This window comes from Carettochelys insculpta, chromosome 2, assembly GCF_033958435.1.
Source record: "Carettochelys insculpta isolate YL-2023 chromosome 2, ASM3395843v1, whole genome shotgun sequence".
Taxonomy (NCBI): Eukaryota; Metazoa; Chordata; order Testudines; family Carettochelyidae; genus Carettochelys; species Carettochelys insculpta.
Window position 1 is genome coordinate 154,530,081 of NC_134138.1, and position 22,642 is coordinate 154,552,722.

Genomic DNA, 22,642 nt, shown 5'->3' on the forward strand with positions numbered 1-22,642 from the left:
ATTTACCATTTATTCCAACCCTTTGTTTTCTGTCTTTTAACCAATTCCCGATCCATGAAAGGACCTTTCCTCCTATCCCATGACCACCTAATTTACATAAAAGCCTTTGGTGTGGGACCGTGTCAAAGGCTTTCTGGAAATCTAGGTATATTATGTCCACTGGGTGCCCCTTGTCCGCATGTTTATTAACCCCTTCAAAGAATTCTAATAGATTAGACAGACACGACTTGCCTCTGCAGAAACCATGCTGACTTTTGCCCAACAATTCGTGCTCTTCTATGTGCCTTGCAATTTTACTCTTTACTAGTGTTTCTACTAATTTGCCTGGTACTGATGTTAAACTTTATCTTTAAATATCTTTAAAAAAGATATTCACAAGTCACACAAAATATAAGAATATTAACAGTGTTTCACGCAGACCATTACTAAGTTAACCTGCATTACCAGCTTTATGGAATAATTTTTCACTTATATTTAATGTGATTGATACTTAGAGAAAATGACTACTGTCCGGTACTTTGACTATGAAAGACAGTCATTTTAAACAGCAAACTTTACCAAGTTATTTGTGTCACATATCAAAGCCTCCCACTTTTATCTTGTTTTGAAAATATCTAATTGGTCGACCAGACTTATAATGTCTGTCAAAAAAACAACAGGTTTGTTTGACAAGACCTACCTTTCATGAAACCATGTTGACTGGCATTCATTACATTTTTAGCCTCTGAATCTTTGCAGATAATCCCAAATTAATTGTTCCATTATTTTACCTGGAATCAGTATCAGATTTTCTGGTCTGCAGTTCCCTGAGTAGTCCCTTTTAACCTTCATAAATATTGAAATTACACTGGCATTCCTTCAGGCCTTTGGAAATCCGCTATTTTCTGATCTTTGTTAAAAATTAATAGTAATAGTTCATAGAGCTCCTCAGCTAGCTCCTTAAGAATCCTGGGTATAAGCTATCTGGCCTGTTTATTTGGAGGCTTTTTTATTGCATCAGATGCTTTCTCACATTTTCTTTTTTAAAGATGGTAAAGTTTCTCTTGCATCCACAACATTACACAGAATGGATACAGACTCCTACTTCATTCCAAATACATCACAATAATGTCTATGAAACATCCCTGCATTTTCTACATCGCTGTTTACAGCTTTATCATGTACACCTAGAAGCGGACCTATACCTGACACATATTTTTAATTGTTTATTTTTGTTCCTAATATGTTTTTAAACATTTTTTGTTGTCTGTAATTCTGTTGGCCATTGGTATTTCACTGGTTCCTTTAGCTTGTCTTCTCAGTTACTCCTGTGTTTAACCTGTAACTTATTTTTGAGCAATTTCCAGTTGTCCTTAATATTCCCCTTTTTAAACTTACTTCCTTAGTTATGTTTAGTTTCTTCAGTTATGCTGAGAATTGCTTTACATTTTGGAAACTCAGTCCTTTTACAGTTCCAAATGTACATATTATTAGCTGGCACCATATTCTGTTTGAACTGAGTAAATGCAATCAGATCATGGTCAGTGGTACACAGATAACAGCTATTTGTTTGGTTGTTCGTCAGAATGAGACTAACAGGCTGTGTCTACGCTACAAAATTACTTTGAAATTAACTTTGAAGTAAGGGGCTACTTCAAAGTAGCCTGCAGAGCGTCTACACACATTTTTCCTTACTTTGAAGGTAACTGCCAATTAAGGGAGGCTAACTTTGAAGTCACTACTCCATTCCCGATAATGGAGTAGTGCCCTACTTCGAAGTTTAACTTCGAAGTAGGATGTGTGTAGACATTCTGCACTCACTACTTTGAAGTAAGGGGGCTGCCAAGGAGGGGGCCCCCACCCCCCAGAACATCGAGACACTCTGGCCAGCCCAGGCAGGGCTCTATGGTCCCTGCTGGCCACCTGACAGGAGCCAGGTCCCCAGCAATCCCAGGCAGGAAGATGAGGGAGTGCCACAAGCAGGGGCAGCACGAGTTCCCTGTTGGACTGCCCCTGCTCGAGGCTCCAACTACCGGCCACAACTCCCGGCCACGATGGCAGCATGGAAGGAACCCCTTGCCCACCCAGAGGCCTTGGATGACAAGTCCCAGGGCTCGCAGTGCCCAGGCAAGGAGCATGCCAAGAGGGGACCATCCTGGACTGAGGTGGAGCTGAAGGACCTCCTTGCTCTATGGGGGGACGAGGAGGTCCTTTGATAAACCAGCGCCCGGCAGCGAAACGCAGAGCCATACGACAGGCTGCCCAGTGGGCTCACCACCCGAGGCCACCCCGACTGCACCAGGAGCAGCATCCGCATCAAAGTGAAAGAACCGAGGCAGACCTACTGCAAAGCGTGCAACGCTGCCAGCCGGTCGGGGGCATGGCCCACGCACGGCCCCCACTACAGGGAGCTGCACAGGCTCCTGGGGCCGAGGGAGGTGACTGCCCCAGAGCACCTCGTGGACACCACCACTCCCCCCCATGGACCTCTACAAGGAGGTAGGCCCCTCCGGCGCCACCAGCCCCCGACACACGGACTGGCCCACCGAGACCAAGGGTGACGACGAGGGCTCCAGTGATGGAACTCTTGCCACTACCCTCCCCTCCAGGACACCCAGCTGAGCCTCATCTGAGCTTCTGGAGGTTGCAGCTGGTAGGTACAGGGCCCAGGGATGGGGTCCCCCCAGAACAGCCCCACAGCCCACGCCAAGGAAGGAAGGGGGCACCGAACACAGCCCAACCCTCGCCAGGTGGGAACCGCTTGGCACCCAGGATCCCGTGGGGCCCATGGGCCATTGGACAGCAGGGGAGAAGGGTGGATGCCAGTGGACCATTGGAACTCAGCACTCACAGGCCGTCCCTCTGTCCCCTTCTGTCTCCAAAGGTCCTTCGTTGGGCAGCCACCCCAGCCCATCAGAGAGTCCCGCCGCTGCAAGGGGCCAGGACACCGCCCCATCTCCCCAGCCTGCATCCCCATGCGGCCACAGCCAGGCCACACGTTGACGGCGCTGGCAGGATGAGGAGGCGGCCGCCAACCAGGTGGTCATGCGAGAAATGACCAGCGTGCTCCAGGACTGGCTGGCAGTTGAGAAGGAGGTGTGGGTGCAGTTGGCCGGCAGCCTGGACACTGTGGCTCAGGCTTTGGCCACTCACCTCGCCCAACCTCCTGCCCCCTCGTCAGCCTGGCCAGCAGCCACTTCCCTCGCAGCTCCGCCCCCCCCGCAGGTGCTCCCCCCAAGTGTGGCCACCACGTGGCGGATCTATCCCTGGCCGTTCACATCGAGCAGGCTCGGTGGCTTCTGGCCAGGGGGGGCTCACCGGCCCCAACCCCAGTGGTCCCCCCCCGCACACCCTGCAGATACCAAGCCCACAGCTCCCCCACCTCACCCCTACCTCCCTGTGGTCCCGGCCAAACTGCAGCCCTGCAGGGGGCCCTGGAACCAGGGCGGTAGAGGCATAAATTGCGACCATCAATTTTAATATTCCAGTGATATAACCTATCCAACCAAGTTTCCATAATTCAGCTGTATCATATTTCTTCACATTCACAATCATCTCCAGTTATTCTTGTCTATTATCTAGGCTTTTATCATTAGTACACAGACAATTAAAAATGTTTCTTCCATACATGTCTCCTAGTGCTTGGATTTGTCACATGCAGGACACCTTGTGGCTGGTTACATATTAGTGTGTTTGTACCATCGTTGTCTCATGATTATAATCATCCTTCATGATCAGGCTTTCCTGCTCCCCTAGATAATTTATTATTCAAGCGACTGGTAACTACCACTGAGTAAGAGGATGCCAAAACCATTCAATCACCTCTCAACAGAGGAGGGATCTCAATATTGCAAAAAATCAAAGCCTTTGCCTGCCACCATGTACTTAACCACATCAGGATTCCACCAGGGCATCTGACTTGCTATCACATGCATTTTGGTTAAAACCCTTCCATTAAATGGAATGAGCAGGGTTTTTATCAGTAGTTTTCAACTTATTCATACACAGTCCACAATACGTTAACTGGAGCACAGGTTGAGAACCACAGAACCCCTTCTCCCCCTCCATCACAGACTGCTATGCCCTGTGTTCCTGGCCCAGGGACCCCTCTATGGAATGGGGCTAGGAGCAGAGCCTGTTGGAGTGACCAGGAGTAGGGATCCTGGACCTTTCTGTGTGGAACTGGACTGCAGCTCAGACCAAACCCCAGACTCAGACATGCTGGGCCGGGAGCAGTAGTGACCCCAGACCTTATAATACAGGGCCAGGTGGCAGCCTCAACCCTAACCCTACACCCAGCTCCGACCCTCAACCTCTCACCATCCCTGACCCTGGACTCAGGTGCATGGGGCTGTGACCAGGCAACAGACCCACTCCCAGTCCCTGGTAGGTGGGGCTGGGTGGCAGCCCCAACCCTAGCCCTGAGCCTGGATCCAGCCATGTTGGAGCCAGGTGACAGCCAAATCCAGGCCTGGATGGGTGTGGCAGGGTGGCAGCTGCAACCCAGAGCCAAGACCCATTTGTGCAGGAAGAGAGCTGAGCAGCAGCCACGAGCCCAGCTGTGGCCATGCCAGGTTGAGGCGAGGTGACAGTGCCAGCCCTGGACTCCCCGGTATTGGGTTGGGGCTGGACAGCAGCCCTGTCCCCGTTCCTGGCCTCTGCTATGTCAGGTTGGAGCTGGGTGGCATTCCCAATGCTGGACCCTTCTGTAGGGGACCCAGCAGCAGCCCTGACCCTGACCCTGACCTTGCCCCAGCCCTGGAGCCCGCAACCCTTTCGCGTAGAGCTGGGACTCAGCTGTTTGCTAAAGAGGCCACATGTGGTCCACAGGCCACTGGTTGAGAACCACTGGATCAGAGGGACTAAAAACAGGCTAATTGACAGGTCTCAAAACATATTTATCAATGGGGGGTGTCAGCGAGGGAGGCCGTTTACAGCAGGCCCATCAGGTATCAATTCGTGGTCCAGCACTGATCAATATTTTTATCCCACCAGTCTAGACGATGTTATAAAATTATTGCTGGGGATGTCTTCAGATGCCACAAAGATCGGTAGGGTAGTAAGTACTGAGGAGGACAGGTTGGGCATGATTCACAAAGGGCCATGGGCATGGCAACGCTCTACGTCACAATGCCTAAGTCTAAGTGTCCAGACCAGGGGTGACCAAACTTTTTGTGTCGGGACCCACTCTTTGTCCCTGCAACTAGCAGGGGTCCCCCAACAACCTGAAAGTGAGCAGAGGTCTCCTGGAAGTGACATGTTGTGCTTCCCTGGTGGCCATGGGGGTGGGCGAAACAGCAGAGACTGGAGGAGCCAGCAGAGGCGGTGGGGGAACAAGGCCGATTCTGCTGCCACCCCCTGTGAAATTTCATGCCTCCCCCCTTCGCGCACCCCTGCACTAAGACTTTATGGGCATCATCTTAAACAGGGCTGCACTGCAGGCAAGTCTCCTAGGAGAGGCAGCAGCTTGCCTAACCTGCTCCTGCCTTTCATAGGGAAGGGAGTGGCTGGAGTCCCTCAGTCTCTCACATGCTCCCCCAGGCACAACTGGGGCTCCCCCTGCCCCTGCTGCTTTAGCCTCTACACACCCCTTCCACACTCCCCCCATGCCCAGCATTTGCACCTGCACCCCCGGCATCTCCTTGCAGGGCATCCAGGGAACTCCGGCAAAGTTGGCTGCAAATTTCAAGACTCCCTCCCTGGGCTGGGGCGGACCAGCAGCATGGGCAGAGTGGGACAACTCAGGGGCAGAGTAGTGCAGCTCACTGACACATGGCTCACTCCTCCCTGACTGCCTCCGGGGCCGGTCACGGGCTGCTCAGCACCAGCCTTCCGGTGCCCTCTGCCTGGCTTCCCTGGGAGGCCTGGCATGGTTGCAGGCTATAGGCTCAGGTTGCAGGTGGAGCATGGCTGCAGCCGCTCACACACAGTCGGCTGCCTTTGCTTGCCTGTGGCTGTGCCATGGAAGAGGGGTCGGGGCTGGGCACGCAGGAGCGGAGAGAGACAGGGGAGGCCATGGGGGGAGGGAGGCTGATTGCTCTGCACCCCCTTCTAAAATCTCACCCACCCAACCCAAGAGCATACTCCCCACTTTGCACACTCCTGGCCTAGACAGTCACTGGGATTCACGAGGCCTGAGTCAAGTGCTCAAAGTCCCTACACAGTGAATGCAGGGAGCGGAGAGCCCAAGAACGGGATATATGGAAGACAGCATTCTCGGTGGTACCTAAATTCAGGCTGGAAGGAGGAGCACCTGGTGCTCTTGAAATCTGGACACCTCCTGTGAGGGAGCAATCTGCATACCTCTAGGCAAAATGTAAGTGCAGAGATGCCTTCTACTGTAAAAACTTAAATGAGAGACTGAGTTTAGGAGTCTACAAGGTTTGGCAGCGGAGGAATTTTGCAAATTTCAACTGTGCCTAAATCTGGGACTTAGGCACTTAAAATGGCAGTAAGGTAACTTAGTCACTTTGTGAATCCAGACCTTTATTATTCCAAAGTGATCTGAATCACCTGGTCACAATCCGACAAAAACACACCATGCAACAAATCCGCGAAACAGACCTCAGAGCTGCCTGGAACTCTAGCGGTAATTTAAAGGAACAAGGGTTCTGGCTACCGTCGTTTCTGTGGTGGAGTTGGCCTGGAGCTCCGGGGCCTTTTGAATCACTGGGCCCTGGGTCATTTGTCCCCTTTTATCCTCCTCCCCACAGCCACTGTTGGCAGGCCTGCCCTCTCCTTATTTGCTCGCTAACCAGTCCTGACTCCCGCCTTTGACCCTCAACTGGCAGATGGTATTAGGCTGGCTGCCTATGTCCTCGCCATTACGCTACTGCTATGAAGTGGTACACAGAATCTTCTTTCTTATATGCTTGGCTGTGTGCTCCCATGCTCAGAGTTATAACCACGATTTATAACTGGGCAGGCTTTTACTCCCAGGTCACAATCTCAGGGGTTCTTCGGGAGCCTGAGGAATGGATTACAATAATCTGAAGATATTTTTGGGGACTGGTGGTCCTTTGGTGTCTCCTGTTCTCTGCCTGTGGCACACAACAACTTTACCTCTTGAGTACCGAAATTCTTTAGTCTAACGCAAACTATTGAGCTCACTAGACGACTATTTGGGTGAAAGGTGATACACAGGAGGTCCAACTAGATGCTCTAATGGTCCCTTCAGGATTTACACTCCACGAAAGAATGCCCATGGAAAACACACTGTCAGCAGGTAGGCCACTAGGCACTATTATGTCAATTACCTCCCAAAGGACTTGCCAAGTTGCCAAGTTGCAAAATTCAGCTAGAGTAATAAAGGAGCTTCAGATCGTCTTCCAGACTTGTACAGTTGCATAATCAACTACTTTTATTCAAATACTGTTACAATAGCAATGACAACCCAAGTAAACCCAATAGCCTACTCAGTTTCTCGGTCCAACAACTGGGACAAACTTTTAAGAAAAAAAAACAAGGCAACATCTTAACTTAAAAGGACTGCTTTGGTTTCCAATCTGATGTTAAGTTACTGTAGCCTGCAACAGGGTTTGATACCAACATCTCAATCCTGATTTCCTTGCACTGAAATAAATCAGAGTTTTGAATGTGGAAAGAATCCAGGACTAGGCTTCCAAGGCCAAATCCTCCTTGACTTACTCACTAGGAGCCAAATCACGGCTTGTCTGGCATGCTTGTTCACCTCCTGGTGCTGTGCCCATACTACCACTTTCCGCATGCCAGGAAAGCAGGTGCTAGAGTGTTCCACTTTGTGCAGAGTGAGAGAAGAGTGAGGAGTAGGCATAGGCTTAACTCCACCCCCTACACTATGCTATAAGAGGGATAGGTAAAGGCCTATCACAGGTTTTCTCAGAGCTGTAGGGAGAGCAGAAGAGACACTGTCCTGAATGAACAGAAGCATCTAAATGCTTATATAGTAAACCCTTGAAATGCATGACCTCAAATTATGCTTACTTCGCATTAACGCAAGTTAAACACAACTCAAAGCCATTCTGCAGCTGTCTGTCTGCCAGGCTCCCCCAGCTGAGAGAAGCCAGGCAGGCAGACAGCTGCTGCCAGATGGGGAAGCCAGGGACAAGTGGCACCTGGCTCCCCACTCTCCACCACTCTGGGAGCCGGGAAGCACCAGCCTGGTTCCTGTCCCCTGGGCTTGCAGGAGTCAGGAAACTGACCACCCCACCAGGCTTCCACTTGGTTCCCAGGTCCCCCTCCACTTGTGGGACCCAGGACACTGACCAGAACATGGCTAGTCAGTTTCCTAGGACCCTCTGCTAGTAGTGGGGAGAGGGAAACCAGGAGGCAGAACATTGCTGGTCAGTTCCCAGGTCCCACCAGCGTAGGGGAGCCATATGCTAGTCAACTTCCTGGGTTCTGCAAGCGGCGGGGAGACAAGAACAAATTTTGCAAAATAAAGAGGCCAGCTCTACACTAGGAGGTAAAATTGATTTCAGATACACAAATCCAGCTGTGAGAATTGCATAGCTGGGTTTGACCTATCTAAGAATGATTTTTGCTGTCATCCACACAGTGGGAGGTTGATGGAGAAACTCTCATTGACTTCCCTTACTCTTTGCAACTGCCAGGACTACCAGGGTCAATGGTGGCAACATGACAGTTCCAGTTAGTGCACTTCCACTAGGCATGATAAATTAAACCCTGGAAGATGGACCACCAATGCGTCAATCTCCCGTAAGTGTAGACACACACAGAGAAATGAAGGAAAGACAGCACAAAGGTATTTGAGGGCAGGCATATATGCGTGTGTGGGTGTGGGTGCAATGTATTTAATTGTGCTTTTCCCCATTGCCTGGCTATTATCTGGAGTAGCAAAAGCTATTCTACTCTGCAGCAGTAATAATTCTGCTGTCTAAACTACTCAACTACAAGTGCTTTTTGTGTATGCTGGGGTGTGGTGCAAATTCATTTCCACCAAGGTGCACCCACTCTCCTTAAGGAATGTGCCCTTTTCTATCCTGTTGTCATGGCAGTAATGACAGAAGGGTGGATACACAGTACACAAGCCTGAACAGGGTGCTGATTTCCCTGCTTGCTGAGCAACGCACGTCCGCTTATCTAATGTGGGGCTCAATCCTGAAAGATGATGAGTTCCCACAGCTCTCACAGCTCCGAATGAGAGCTGAGGATGCTCACAATGGTGCTGAAGTGTTTGGCACCTTGCAGTAAGGAGCCCGTGGCGTGTGATTATCTTACTCACACACTTAAGTACCACTTAACCCGGTGTCAGGCCAGACCCAAGAGGCTACGCAGTATCACAATGCTCACCAAAAACCCACTACTCAATTAAACAAATGTGACAGTTCAATCCTTTGTGCCTTACGTTTGTTTTACTCTTTGGACCAAACTACAAGTCTTCATTCAGTCTTTACTAGGTTCTGACTCAGGTAAAATACCAAAAGTAATGGAAGTCTTGCCTCAGTAAAAACAGAGTCAAAATTGTGCCCTTGTGATCCTTCCATTTGGAACTGTCCTTTCCGCATGAAAAGGGGACTCAGCAGCCTAATGGCTGTGTTCCCCCTTTGCCAGATCCTGCTGATTGGGAACTGTATGGGAGAATGGGCAGTGAGAGGGCGAGAGGAAGGAATGCAAACTCCTACCCAACCCGGTGGAGGTTACATTGGAAAATGAATACAACGGAGCTTATTAACTCTCCACTCTGTGGTGAAAGGTCTTCCTTACAGGGCATCCCTGGGACAAACAACATTATGGTAATAAGACACTATTAGTTCAAAGGCCAAAATTACTGCAGAAATAGAGCTTCCACATAGAAGTCTCTGGCCTTCTGTGTGAGTCCCCAGGGATTCGTTCCAATCCTAGGTGATTTCCAGGGTTTGAGAGCGGCCCCACAGAGGTATCCCTGGCCTACAGAGTAGCACCTCTGGCTCCATCCAAACATTTTACTTCAAGAAAGAGGGCAATTAATTACAGCTTGAATAAGGTCTTTAACATTTGACTCTTATTTCAGATGTATGATTCTTTACAGTATTTGACAATAAAGCCAAAGCCTACACAATTTACTCATGTGAGCTGCCCCACTAAAGTAAATGGGGACTACTTGAGTGATTCAGTCTCAGAGAGGTAGCCATGTTAGTCTGTATCTTCACAAAATTAAACAAAAACAGCTCTGTAGCACTTTAAAGACTAACAATATTACTCATTAAGTGATGAACTTTCGTGGGACAGACCCACTTCTTCAGATCTGGAGAATACTGATAACTGAGACAAAGAGAATTTAGAAGAAAGATAAAATTTAATAAAAACTAACAAATCAGCTAGATAGGGCAAGAGGAAGGTGGGAAGGGAGAAGAAAAAAAGCCTCTGCAAGTGTCTATTAAGTTAAGTGGGATGCCTGCAGTCACTGTGAATATCAAACGTGGGGAAATTGCCCTTGTAATGCGTAAGGTAATTGGCATCTTTGTTGAGTCCAAGGAGACAGGTATCAAACTTAAAGATAAATTCCAATTCAGATGTCTCCCTTTGTCTCTGGTGTTAACGTCTCTCTGTTTTAAAATTTACACCATTAAGTGTTGGATACTGCGTCCTGCTAGATTGAAACGCTCACTAGTTTATGTGTATTTAAATTCCTAATATCTGATTTGTATCCATTCATTCTCTGCAGAGTAATTGTCCAGTTTGTCCAATATAGGCTTTTCATACAAAATTGCATCTAATCAGTTATGATCAAAGCAGATGTTTCTTAATAAATCACCTGTTCAGGAATCCAGCCACGTACTGCAATGAAGAATTAGTTCTATGTGCTAGGCAAGTATGTTTTAAAAGAAGTAGTTTTAACCAGTGTTAATGATTTCACTAATTTAATCATTATTTTTAACAATATGGTGCTGCCTTAGAATATTTTAAAAACCTTTAGAATTGTTTCCCTGCGTGCACTTTGAAGGACTAAAGCGAAAATGATTTTCTCCCTTCTGTTTGAAAGAACTAAGACATGTTCCTATGTCAAGACTTGTCTTTACTATTGGGAGATTGACACTCTGGCAACTGATGCACCAAGAGTCAATTTAATATGTCTAAAACCACTAAATCAACCACCTTACATACTTCCATTGACTCTGGTACTCCACCAGAATGAGGAGCTTCAGGTAAGTCAAAGGGAGACCATGGTACAAACATTGCAGTAAGTCAACTGAACGCATGTTGACTGAACCTATGTTATTCACATAGAAAACGTTGCATAACTTAGTTCGACTTTACCTGGCAGTGTAGAACTGCCCTAGTGAATTGGAATCCCTGTGTCTCCACTACAACACTACGAAATAAATCTGCATAATAATACATTTTACAGTCAGATTTGCAGCTCACTGTACAGGAACAATGTTCTTTTTCTACTTGTGTATCACTTCCCAGCATCTCAATGGTGCATATACAAAAAAGCAGTTTAAAATCCAAGATTCATAAATTATAATCTATAATAGCTCTCAGATAGCTATCTTACCTGATTTTCTTCATGTACTAAGTTATTTTTTCTGCTTAAAGTTCACATCTTTTCATGTGATGTGCATGCTACTTACTGATCATTATCTTCATCATTTCTTCTAATCTTGTATCCTACTAAATGCGGCTCTCAATCATGTTTCTAATCTAACGTAACACTGGTCCTCACCACCCAGGCCTGAAATCATTCACCTGTTGTAAGTCCAGGAGACATGAATGATTAACAGAAAGCTATACCATACTAAATGTAATGTATAAAACTCTGTGTGGTTTGGGTTCTGTGTATCTTAGGCCTTGCTACAAGACAGACTTAAATTGACTTAAGTTAGGCCAATGTAGCAGTCTCAGTAATTACTGCAGTGGTTCATGTCTACACCATGTCTCCTGCAAGGTGATATGCATCTTGCTCAGTGTGTGGCAGCAACAGCCCAAGCTCTGAGTCCCACATATGGCTTAGACACAAGGTCTAAAGAGACATCACCCTAACTACAATGATCTAAGCACTATGCCTCTCATGCAGATACAACTAGTAGGTCAGTTTTGCGGTTGACTTAGGGCATCTCTTTACTACAGGCCAGACTGATGGGACAGTGATCAATCCAGCAGAGATCAGTTTATTGTACCTAGTATAGACAAGATAAATCAATGGCCGATCATTCTCCTTTTACCTCTACAAGCAGTGAAAAGGGAATTAGTAGGAGGGCATCTCCAATCAACGCACCACAGTGAAGACCCCATACCTAGTAGATCTAAGTATATCAACTTCAGCTATGTTCAGTGCATCTTCTGTAAAAAAAAAAAAAAAAGAGGAGCTGGTACAGCTCCAGCTCATAGCCTCTGCCGCTGCAGGGAAAGTGGGGGCTCCGGCTCCCAGCCACACGCTGCTCTGGGGTGGCAGGGGCTCTAGCTCCTGCAGCCCTGGGACTGGAAGCTGGCTGGGGCACTGAGCCACACAAGCAGCTCCAGCTGCAGGAACCCTGGGAGGAGGTGCCAGTATTCGTACCGGCATGTACCACCAGAAAAAAAGTCCTGGCTACATTATTCATATAGCTGAAGTTGTGTAACTTAGATCGATCTCCTACAGTAGTGCAGACCAGCCCTTACACTGGCAAAAGCAGCATTATAGTGTAGACACTTGAAAAGCCAGCTTACATCAATCTACACACGAAGGGCCAGCAAGGCTCTGACTACTGAGTTCCCTAGTGATAACTCCAGCAGTGCAAATTAGGTCCGTAGATTGAATGCATGGAGATCCATGGATTTGAAGTTCATTTCTACTTTTCATATTTGAAAGAGGTGGAATCCGTTGTGAAGTCCATACTTTTGCTCGGGCTTCTGCTTCAGTGGATATAGGTGGGAGATATTTTAGTTATGTTTAATAGCTGAATTCTGTGTGGAATCTCAGTTTAATAAAATGATGTTAACCAATGTTGTGGTGTTTTTATGTTTCAGACATGCAGAATCACCTATGATGGTTGCACTTCTACTTTATATAATATAAACTCTATTTATATAGTATACATTCTATAGACAGTTGGAACATTATTTTTGAGGATGTCTGAAAGTACACTTAATAATTATAACCTGAATTACAAAATGTTATATATTTAAAAACCCCTGGTTTTATCAGCATAAAACAAACTCTAGATGGTTAGATAGGTGAGAACACCTGAACCTAAGTTTTTTCATGTATTTTTAGGACATTAGGTCCTATCTGCATTGTCATGCCTGTCCTTTTGACAAAAGAACAAGCATGCATTCTTTACAACCAGGAAGCTATCAAATGCCACAACCTGCAGAGTCATCAGTTAGCTGGTAATTATCTTTAATTGTTTTGTCCCCTCACCCAGACAGTGAACACAAGAAACACATTGACTAAAGGTAAGACAAATTACCAGTGTTACAAATCCAATCCAGTATCCCAGAACAACTAGGATATGCTCTTCTGCTACTTCAGCAATTTGTGGTTTCTTATTTTCAAACTAACATCCCAGATGCAAGCACTAGACTGTGAAGCAGCCTTGCTTCTTTTGACTTTTTCAAAGCAGATTTTTGTTAAACATGTAACAAAATAGGAAAAAATTCTATTGAAACTATATTAGTTCACTAAAGTAATAAAGTTATGATTTTTCCCTGCAATATATAGCATGATTGTGTTTTGGTTTAACTGAGGTGAGGACTTAATATCCTCTTACTGAGCCTTACAGATGGTCATTATTTTATCTGATTATCATCTACAGTGTTCACCCAGTTTGCAAAACAGAAAATAAAATGGTTTAATTACTTTTATAGAAATGGTAACTGCTTTGGAATCAATTTTGACAAATGCTTTCTTTTTAAGGTGAGTGTTTGCCAGGAACAAGATAGCGTAAGGGTTTGAAGGGATATTCACTAACCTCAGTCAGGCATCATATTATTAAATAAATGTGAGTTACAGCAGACTCTCTGCTTTTTTTATTACAGATATATGACTGGCATGCCTCCCTTTTCCTTTAGTCACGAATAACAGCATTTAATATTGTCAGGACAATACGTACTCTTCTAGACTGATTTACAAATTTCTGAAGACAAAATCATTTAAAAAATGAAAGGTCTTCACTTCAACTCTGGCAAGTTTCATGTGCAGCCTCCTAAGCCTAGCTATGTGGCTGCAGAACTAAAAGATTCTTTGGGATCAATAGTACCCTGAAACAACAAGCAACACTCTGTCCTGATATGAGGCAGTGTCAGATGATGGTATTTAAATGCATTCTTCTGAAGTGATCTTAAACTCCTGAGATGAGATCCCAACCCCACCAAAATCAATACAAGCTTTATAATTTATTTCAGTGAGGCCAAGATTTGAACTCAGAGCAGTAAGACCTGTTCCCCCCCACCGCCAGCAAATCAGGCTGAGCCAAACCCCTGGGCAACACAATTAAACTAACCTAACAGCCAGGTGCAGAAACCTTGGCTACATCAAACAGAGAATTCTCCTGTCTATATAGATTCTGCCTATCATGGAGGTGGCATAGGGAATGTCTTTACTGAAGCTCCACAGTGTGCTTCTGCCATCTTTAAGTGTAGCCAAGCCTTTCAGTTTTGCTCACCAATCTGTCAGCATTGGGGACAGCAGGAACCAATAACACAACAGCACTACTCTACTCCAACTAATAAAATCCTTCTTATGATACAGTCAAATGCCTGCTAATCTGTTAAAAAGACAAATCCAGAGCTAAGGAAGAAAATATGGGTACAGCCCTTTGAGGTTTTGAGAACCTCCTGCAAGCACCATCACCTCCCCATGGAACTTGGCTCATGCCATGAATTCACACCATTACTCTTAAAGAAGCGATCAATTACACTCCTTCCAAAGTTAATGGAAGTTTTGCCACTGACATCAATGGGAGAAGACTGGGTCCTATTACTTCTACATATCAAATATGCTATTACCACGCAGTGTAAATAGTTGTTTTAAGAAAGGAGCTGGGAGTCCATAAATCTCATTTTTTTTCATTGTGGAATTTTACAGTTTTAATCAGGTCATCAGCGCTGATCTGCAACAAATGTTTATATAAACATACCTGTCTTTTAAGCTTTTTTACTATAAAGGAAAGAACTAATTGCAAATGTATGAGATGCTCTGATAAACTTTAGCCCAATTACTTGATTAATTTTAATAACTCTTCTCTTGGGTCAGTACTAGTTTGCATACAAAGAAGCCTTCATTGTATAATCTAAATATTCTATAATACGTGTACAGTAATCCAATAGAATTTAGAGCAAGTCTTAAATATGTATACTAAAAAGGCTTTCAAACATAGCTTTATAAATATCAATATCATAGCCTTTTTATTTGGTACAGATGGTAATATTGTTGACTCAGTAAGTTATTTTTACGTGTGTGTTCCTTGAGATATGGATGATACTTACTACAGAAGCTCATCTAATTCATTTTTCCAATTAGTCAAGTAAAATAGTTACTTGTCTTGTTCTATTTATTTATTTTTGTGGCATGCAAAATCATTTATTTTTTCCAAAATAAATAAATAAATAAATAAAAACAGTCCCACAAAGCCATTTTAGACTGGAAGGCTCCTGTCCCACAAAGGGACTACTCAGATGCTTAAATTTAGGCAGGATCAGAGTTTTCAAAAGCAGGGCTTGATCCTGTGCCCAATGAAATTAAAGGTAAAACAGTCACTGGCTTCCAAGACACAGGATCAGGGCCTACACGCACATAACATTTTTATTTTTTGGCTCTCCTAAAATATGTAAATAGATGGAACAACTTACACCATGATAGTAAAAATAAACAAAAATTATTTTTCCCAGTGAGATGTTATATGGCAAACTCTAACCCACAGCAAATACACATTAAATATTCAAACTATTAAGAATACAGAGTATTTCACACTCTACAGTCTTAATAGTTAGAATATTTAATATACTTCTTAAGTCTTCTTTTAACACTGGATGTACTACTTTTGATCCTGATCTTGTAACTGTTCTGTGGGCTAGATTCAATGCCCATTAAAGTCTATGGAAAGACTTCCACTGAGTTCCAAGAGAGCAGAATTCGGCCCATATTGAGCCAGACCCTACAAGAGTTCCATTCATGGCATTCCCTTGAAGACAGTACCCACTGGGTTAATATACAGGGTAGTGGTTACTACAAAGCTAGAATTCAGATGAAGGAATCTGATGCTGCATTTTTCTGGCATGTTTTATGATAGCTTCATAATCCTTCAACTGAATTGTAGGCTAGTAATTTCATATACTCATGTACTGTCATTTCTAGACTACCGAAGGGGCCTACACTTTCAAACCCTTACTTAAATTATAATGATATTTAGCATTTTCACAATGCCGCATGTGTTAAACCATTGTACAGGCATTAGTTAATTAATCTGATATGAGTCATCCTTATTTGTGCAGGTAGTTTCACCAAAGTCAATGTGACTATTTGCAGCATGCTAAAGGTTAACCACGTACATGTTTGCAGGATCAGTGTTTATATATTTTCAACATCTTATAATCTTATGATTTTAAGATATAGCTCCCTATTAAGATAATAGTCAAGAGAAGAAATTGTTTAAATATAAAAATGGAATTATGATTCTGAAGTGTCTGCACATTCAGCTGTTGCACTTATGCAATGTAATCAAGATTATATAACATGAGTCTGATTACATCAAAACACGGCTCTCTTTACATTGTACCTGGGTTTGATTATATGACAGTAAACTATCAGATTATCAGACAATTGACAGCATATATTATTCTACTGTTAATAGTATATATTCAATATATATTGCATAGTGCAGAGCTTTCAAGTCTCCTTTTTATGACTACTTTCCTATTAAATTACTGGAAATCATTTTAATTGAGCTTTTTTACTTTATATCACAAATATACACCAAGTTACATATGTGACTTTTTCATCTTAAATACATGAGTTTGAACTTCTGTCAGATCTCTGACAAATTTTGACCTGAACAGATTTATTTCAACTAAAAAGAAAAAATTAATTGTGAAGAAACCATCCTTCCTTTGCAACCAGAAAATAGAATTTTATTTCATAAATCTTTTTGGTGATTAAAAGAAGATTGTGAAATGTTACAGTGTGGTCAAGATTAAGGTTTAATTGATTAGCAGTAAGTATTTTAAATAATATTTCATACTGAGCAATGTTATGAAAAAGCAAAAAATGCAAAACAAAATTCCCTTGACCCCTTTTAGCGTTGGGGTAGAAACAAACCACAGAAAAATATTACAGTAGTTTTAGAAATGGTTTGATAGATTTTAACATAATGCTTCTCAATCCTTACTCAAACACAATTAGTAAGATGATCACTGTAAAAAGAGTGAGTAACAAATAATGCAAAATAAGGAAACAGATGGCACTGATGTTTAATATGCTGTGATTATATTATAAATTAAGTCAGACTCTTTTCTATGGACAGGGACTTGTTTGAATCCCAAGGTGACCTATGGAAATTGACATCTTCAAGTGAAACAAAGCATATGGTACAAATTGATTGAATAAATCTGGAGCAGACCTACAGCCAGACTGAAAAAGGAGGTATGGACTGTGCAAATGTCTTTCCTGAAAGGGTTAGGCAAGGTTCAAGCAAAGTAATCTGAACAAACACCTCCTTTCTGGGCCAGTCTGTGAAACAACTGATGAACAGTTACTCAACCAAGCAGTCCCATTACTGACTGTGAATAAATCTGTAAAAAAAAGGAATTATTCATTAAAAATAAGACCCCTCCAAAAGATATCCAGTGAATTTATTTACTTTTGTTTAAAGGAAAGAACAACATTTTGCATTGTTGACTATTGCTAGAGGATGTGGACCTGTGTGTGTGGGCTATGTTGGAAGACACTTCAAGGACATACTACATAATCAACAAAACACCTTACATGCATCTGACAAAGATACAGGCCACTTGCCCCTGGTAATGAATATAAAAGATGCCTGACTAAACATCTCACAAGAGTATTTATTCATAGCAAATATTTCATGAAAATCTCACTTCCCATGGTGTTCTAAGGGAGAGAGACAGAAAGAAAGAAAACTCAACAATAATATTTCTTCTTGGCTAAGAGCAAAGGGAGTATCATTTGATCTTTAATACATCCCATGTTGGGGAAGAACATTTTCTGTTCTGCCTACATGACTAATAAGAACATAGAACCCAAACGATCTTTTCCAGGACTAGCCATTAGGAACCTAGTTATAGTAAACCATTCCTTTTTTTTTTTTTTTTGACAACAAGACTTTAAAGCTGCACAGCAATATTGGTAGCTCAGCACTGGGCAGGAACTGCAACCTGAGTGTAATTTATGTCAAAGGGAGAAACCTATGTTTGCTAAACCGGCTGCTGAGAGAGTCCCGATTATTACCTACTACCTCATCTAGTAATTTATCTGTGCAATTACTGTGAGAGCAGGAAGAAGCCAGACAAAAGTCTAGAAGCAGCAACGTATCCTAATGCAGTGATACTTATCTAAAGCAGGAGTGCAGGAAATCTAGGGAGGCTTCAATTCAAGATGAAACAAATGAAATTGTGAGGATAATTTGCTGAAGTCCCAGGGGGTTGTCCACTGGGAAGGACTCCTGGAACATTTCACTATGTATTTAGCAAATGATGTCAGCTAGGGGACCAAGTGTACAGTGGGAGGGATACAGACATTCCTTTCCTTGCCCTCCAGCCTTCACCTTTGGTTCCACCTGAAAGGGGAGGCTCTCCCAGCATCCCACCTGCACCACTGACTCCATCAGGCCCCCGCAAAAGGGAAATCTGGGTATCCCCCTTTCCCTGGGGCACAGGGGGAGCAGGAGGCCAGCAACCTCGGTATCTTCTCCTGGCCAAGGCTACGCAGCAGGCCAGGAGGTCAGAGCCTGGGACCAGGCAGTGGGGGCACAGGGCCTTGGACCCCCCCTCAAGAAACTCCACAGCAGTGCCCACCTCCGATCCCACAGCCCCTTACCTGCCCCTTCACCAGGCTGGCTGCGAACTGCCTCATGACCGCCTCCACCGTGTAGGCGCTGGACCAGCCGCGGGGGGTGAGCAGCTCCATGCAGATGGCCCCCCCGTCCAGCACGTAGCCGTTCTCCAGGCGGGGGCTGAGCACCCTCATGAAGGGCGGCGAGAAAGGGAAGTTGTCGGGGAAGGTGAGGTTGAGCAGGATGAACTCCGTGTTTGTCTCCTTCATGTCCTGCCACAGCACCGAGTCCTTGTCCACCTGGTGCAGCTTCACGTTCCAGTCGAAGAGGCTCTCGTCCACCAGCTCCACCGAGATGAAGCGGTCGCTCAGGCGGGCGATGTCCTGCAGCTCCTTCATCAGACGCCGGCTCCGCACCTGCGTGCAGTGCTGCTGCCGGCCCAGCGGCGGCGCCACCAGCGGCCCCGAGCCGGCGCGCGAGGCGCTGCTGCCGCCCGCCTTGGCTGGCTCCCTGGCGGAGCCGGGCTCCTTGGCGCTGGGGGGCGGGGGCTTCTCCCTGGGGCCGGCCGAGCCGGGCTCCGGCACCTTCCTGGCCTGGCTGCCCGCGGGGCTGCCCTCCTTGCTGGGGCTGCTGCTGCTGCTGCTGCAGCCGGCGCTGCCCTGCTGCGGCGCCTTGTTGTTGCCGCTCCTCTGGCTGCCCTTGGCGCGCAGCGCGGAGCCCGGTTGGCTGCTGCTGCTGCTGCTGCGGTGGTGGTGGTGGTGGTGCTTGGGATCCTCCGTGTCCCGGCTGTGCAGGCGGATGAGCCCGATCTTCCGCAGCAGAGTGGCCATGTTGTGCGGAGCGGCTGCTGGCGTCGCCTCTGCAGCGAGCGGGGCTCCCCGCGGCCGGAGCCCGCGGTGCGCGGGAGAGAGCGAGGCGCCGGCGAGAGGCTCGGAAGATGCCCCCGCTCCTGCTCAGACGCCTCCTTTCCCGGGGGCTGCTGCGGGCAGCATCGCGGCGGGAGCGGCCCCCGGCCTCACCACAGCCACGCTGCTGCGGCCAGGGGGCCCCCTGCGAGCGGGGCACCCCCTCCGCGCGGGGCTTCTCCCGCCTCCCGGCCGCTCCGCCCGCGGGGCCGACCCGCGCTGCTCTTCCCGTTGCGCCGGGTCCCCGCTCGCAGGTTCCGCGCGGGTGCGCCTCGCCCTCGCGGGGGGGGGGTCTCCCCGCGCAGTGTGGGCGCTGCTCTTTGTTGTGCAGCCCGCTCCGGCCAGGCGGCGGGCGCCGAGGGGGCTACTTCGGGCTGCCCAAGTTACGCAGCGCTTAGGCCGGCGGGCGGGGGTCCCCCGATCGCAGCCCCCGGCGTCCTTCGCCCCTACCTGCGGCGAGCCCGACGGGGAAGAGGCCTTGAGGGGGAGCTGCCCCCGCACCACGGCCGCCCTGGCTCTCCGCGGCGGGCTCCCCGCTTCTGCGGACCTGACATTGCAGAGGCAGCTCTGGGCGGCGCGGCGCGGAGGAGGAGGAGGAGGCGGGGCGGGACGGGGCGGGGCCTGGCTGGTGCTCGCTGGGGGCAGGAGCCGCTGCCTGCGGGAGAAATTAAAACGGTCCTTTCGCGATGGTGAGCGGGGACGGCCGCCTCCACCCCCGCAGCCCAGCAGCTTTCTCCGCTCATCGCTCCTTTTCCTGCCTCCCCGCATACACCCTCCTCCCCGCACCGATGCCCAGGCTAATGGGGCCCCATCGGCTCGGGACTGTGCAGAGAACCGTTCCACAAACGTGATCGCGGGGTGCAGGACACCCACAGCCCCCTTTCCCTCCCGAGAGGGAAGAGAGAAACATTTTCAGCAGGGGAGGCAGGAAGCCCCAGGCTGAAGAATTACAGCTGCCCATCAGTGAACACACAGGAATGGCCAGTGTGCGTGCGCGCGCCCATGTGTTGATATAAGATGATGTCAAGTTAATAGATGAAGGAATAAGTCTCTTACGGGAACAGAAGCTCTCTGCCCTTCGGTGTCCCCAAGAGAGGCTGTCACTGGTTCTGACGAGCTGCCTGGATCAGTAAGGGAAGGGATTTGTGAAACCTAAGATGTTTCAAAAACACAAAGGACACAGCGGGTTTCTTAAATGATATGTGAGCATCATGATGTCCTCAGCAAAAGAATCTTTTGATCTGACTAACTGCTTCTTGACACATCTCTCAGGAATTTTAAGATACCCTTTTGATCCTTATTTTTTTTTCTCCTTGCTCTTAGCAAACCACTGGTTTTGTAAGGTGATACTGCCTATGTATAATTTAGCATTACAACCAGCTGAAACAACCATTTTTTCCAAGTTAGTGCGTATAAAAGCAACTATGGTACCCTGAAAGGTCCTATCCTGCAGGTGAAGTCAGTGATCCAGTGAAGTCAGTGAGAGTTTTGCCTGCAGGGGAAATAGGATGCAATCCAAAAAGGAACACTGATCCATTTAATAATATTTTAAAACAAAACAATGATCCTTATATGTGTTATAAATGACTCTTGGATTATTAAAATTATAATCATTTTAAAAATCTATGCTGTTTGTTTACTGTTTGCCTTTCTAGAAGCTTAGACAAGGATAGTCAGTTTCAGAACTATTAGATTCTCATGATGCTGATGTAAATACCTTAGGTGACCTTACACCGGTGGAAGTCCAAGCAAAGTGGAGCTCTGTTCTGTCCATTTGCCCTCCGACACATTCCACCCAGTGTTCCCTGCAACCTGAGTGCTTGGGTGGCAAAATTGGAGAGATTCAACCACCATCCAGCTCATTATCAGAGCACCCACAGCTGCCAGCAACCAGAAGCTTGTGTTTCTTTGGTGGTGCACATCTGGGTGCCCATAATAAAATTTTGCCCATGAATGGAAAAAAATTAGAGGGAATGGTGGTTCCTTCTTTTTATCAGCAGAGGGGAAGAGAGTTGGGGAGGCAGAAGAAGGCAGAGATCTTATTTCCGTAAGAGTCCTCTGATGGCCATTTATGGCCAGTTTCAATCCATTTTTACACTTGAGCAACACAAAGTAGATACAGGGCAGGAGGCATAGGAGAATCCAGCTGCTATTGGAGACAGTATTTGGCCAGCATTTTAAGCATTGTATCCACTAGCTCTACTGAAAACCATGATGTAATTTACATTAGATACTTAAAACATTGGCTGCAGCTTATGTCCAGTCTTTCTCAAGGCTGTCAAAGTTGCTGATGTAGATGACACTAGTGTCACTGACTCCAAGCAATATTCTTTTCAAATTTCCCTTGTAAGCCAGCCTAAAAATGGCTGGGACCCAGCACAACAACGGGTTCAAATATCATAACCAATACAATGAAATGAGTCCACAGTTGGATAAAGAATTTGTGGAGTACTCACGGCACTCTATTATCCTGTAAATATTGACAAATGCCAAATGTTAGCATACTATGCATTGGTTCTTAAGGACTGCTCACCATGTGCCAGTTGGCCACCTTGACTCCTGCCATCTCCACACCATATTTCACACCAAATGCAAAACTCCATCCTCTCCAGTTCCTGTATTTCCTTTACACAGTCACAATAAAGGTCAAGCACAACCCTGGATAGGGACTCCAACTCCTCTTCGCCATCCTAGAAGAGATACCCTATCTTACCACCGAAGATGAGGTTTGATGTACGGTGAAAGTCAAAAGTCTGCATTATACAGGGAGTCAGCATGTGTGATCACAGTGGTTTCTTCTGGCCTTGGTATCCATGAATCCATGGAATCAGCAAGCTTAGGTTCAGC

The 22,642-nt window shown here is 46.3% G+C and overlaps 1 protein-coding gene across 2 annotated transcripts in view; it reads right to left on the reverse strand.

The window, feature by feature from the left end:
• UBE2QL1 (ubiquitin conjugating enzyme E2 QL1) overlaps window positions 1–20,348 on the reverse strand; it is a 28,538-nt gene extending 8,190 nt beyond the window's left edge. The window contains exons 1-2 of one of the 2 annotated variants that reach the window (XM_074985973.1): window positions 18,935–20,348; window positions 16,899–17,670 (exon numbers count right to left, since the gene is read on the reverse strand). In XM_074985973.1, the coding sequence (XP_074842074.1) occupies window positions 17,635–17,670; window positions 18,935–19,720 (822 nt within the window). In that variant the 5' untranslated portion in view covers window positions 19,721–20,348 and the 3' untranslated portion in view covers window positions 16,899–17,634. Of the gene's footprint in view, window positions 1–16,898; window positions 17,671–18,934 lie in introns of those variants that run through there. The other variant, XM_074985972.1, reaches the window with a different exon arrangement.
• Between the last annotated feature and the right edge of the window lie 2,294 nt (window positions 20,349–22,642).